A 727-nucleotide genomic window follows, 5' to 3' on the forward strand; every position below is an offset into this window, starting at 1 on the left:
TAGAAAAAGAACTTTTAAAAAAAGAAGAGAATGAGAGGTTGGAAAGGGAGAGAAGGGAACTAGAAAGGAAGGAAGACGAAAGAATTCAGAGAGAAAAAGACCATTTAGAGAAAGAAGAGAAGGAAAGGGAAATGCTAGAGAGGGAGAGGAGAGAACTAGAAGAAAAACGACAAAAGGAACAAGATGAAAGAATTCAAAAGGAGAAAGAACAAAACGAGGTGGAAAGAGAACAATTAGAAAAGGAAAGACAAGAAACTGAACTTCAGATGAAAGCAAAAGAGCAAAAAAGGACTAAGGAGAGAAACCATCAGAAACAAAAGAATGAGGAGGACAAGACACAACTAGAAACTCCACTAGTTCCTCCAGCCAGACAAGCACGCCGCTGCTCAAACTCCTCTGTGAACTCCGATCAGTCTGTCTTCTCACAACAGGAAGTGTCCAGCCAGAGGGGACGAGGACGAGGCAGGGGCAGAGGCCGAGGGAAACAGACAGCTGACGAGCCACCCATTAGTGCTAGACGGTCTAGCAGGAGAGGACTAGTTAGTGCAGTTGAAGACACAGAGCAGGACTCCAATTCAACAACCCGTTCCCGATCCCGCTCCAGTTCTAGAAGTTCTGAAAGATCTGCTCATAGTGTCGGACCTTCAAACCAAGGAACCAGAGGCAGAGGCAGAGGCAGAGGCCGAAAGAGTATGAAACTGCCAGAATCGGAAGAACTTTCCCAAGC

General features: G+C 45.8%; 1 protein-coding gene across 1 annotated transcript in view; it reads left to right on the top strand.

The window, feature by feature from the left end:
- The window catches only part of LOC122360853 (trichohyalin-like), a gene marked incomplete at its 5' end in the record, with an annotated part of 4,534 nt that overhangs the window by 2,002 nt on the left and 1,805 nt on the right, over positions 1-727 (top strand). Inside the window, one exon of the mRNA XM_043261701.1 lies at positions 1-669. This exon is cut by the window's left edge and continues 2,002 nt beyond it. Coding sequence (XP_043117636.1) covers positions 1-669 — 669 coding nt within the window. The remainder of the gene's footprint in view (positions 670-727) is intronic.

The sequence above is a fragment of the Puntigrus tetrazona genome, chromosome 16, assembly GCF_018831695.1.
Source record: "Puntigrus tetrazona isolate hp1 chromosome 16, ASM1883169v1, whole genome shotgun sequence".
Lineage (NCBI taxonomy): Eukaryota > Metazoa > Chordata > Actinopteri > Cypriniformes > Cyprinidae > Puntigrus > Puntigrus tetrazona.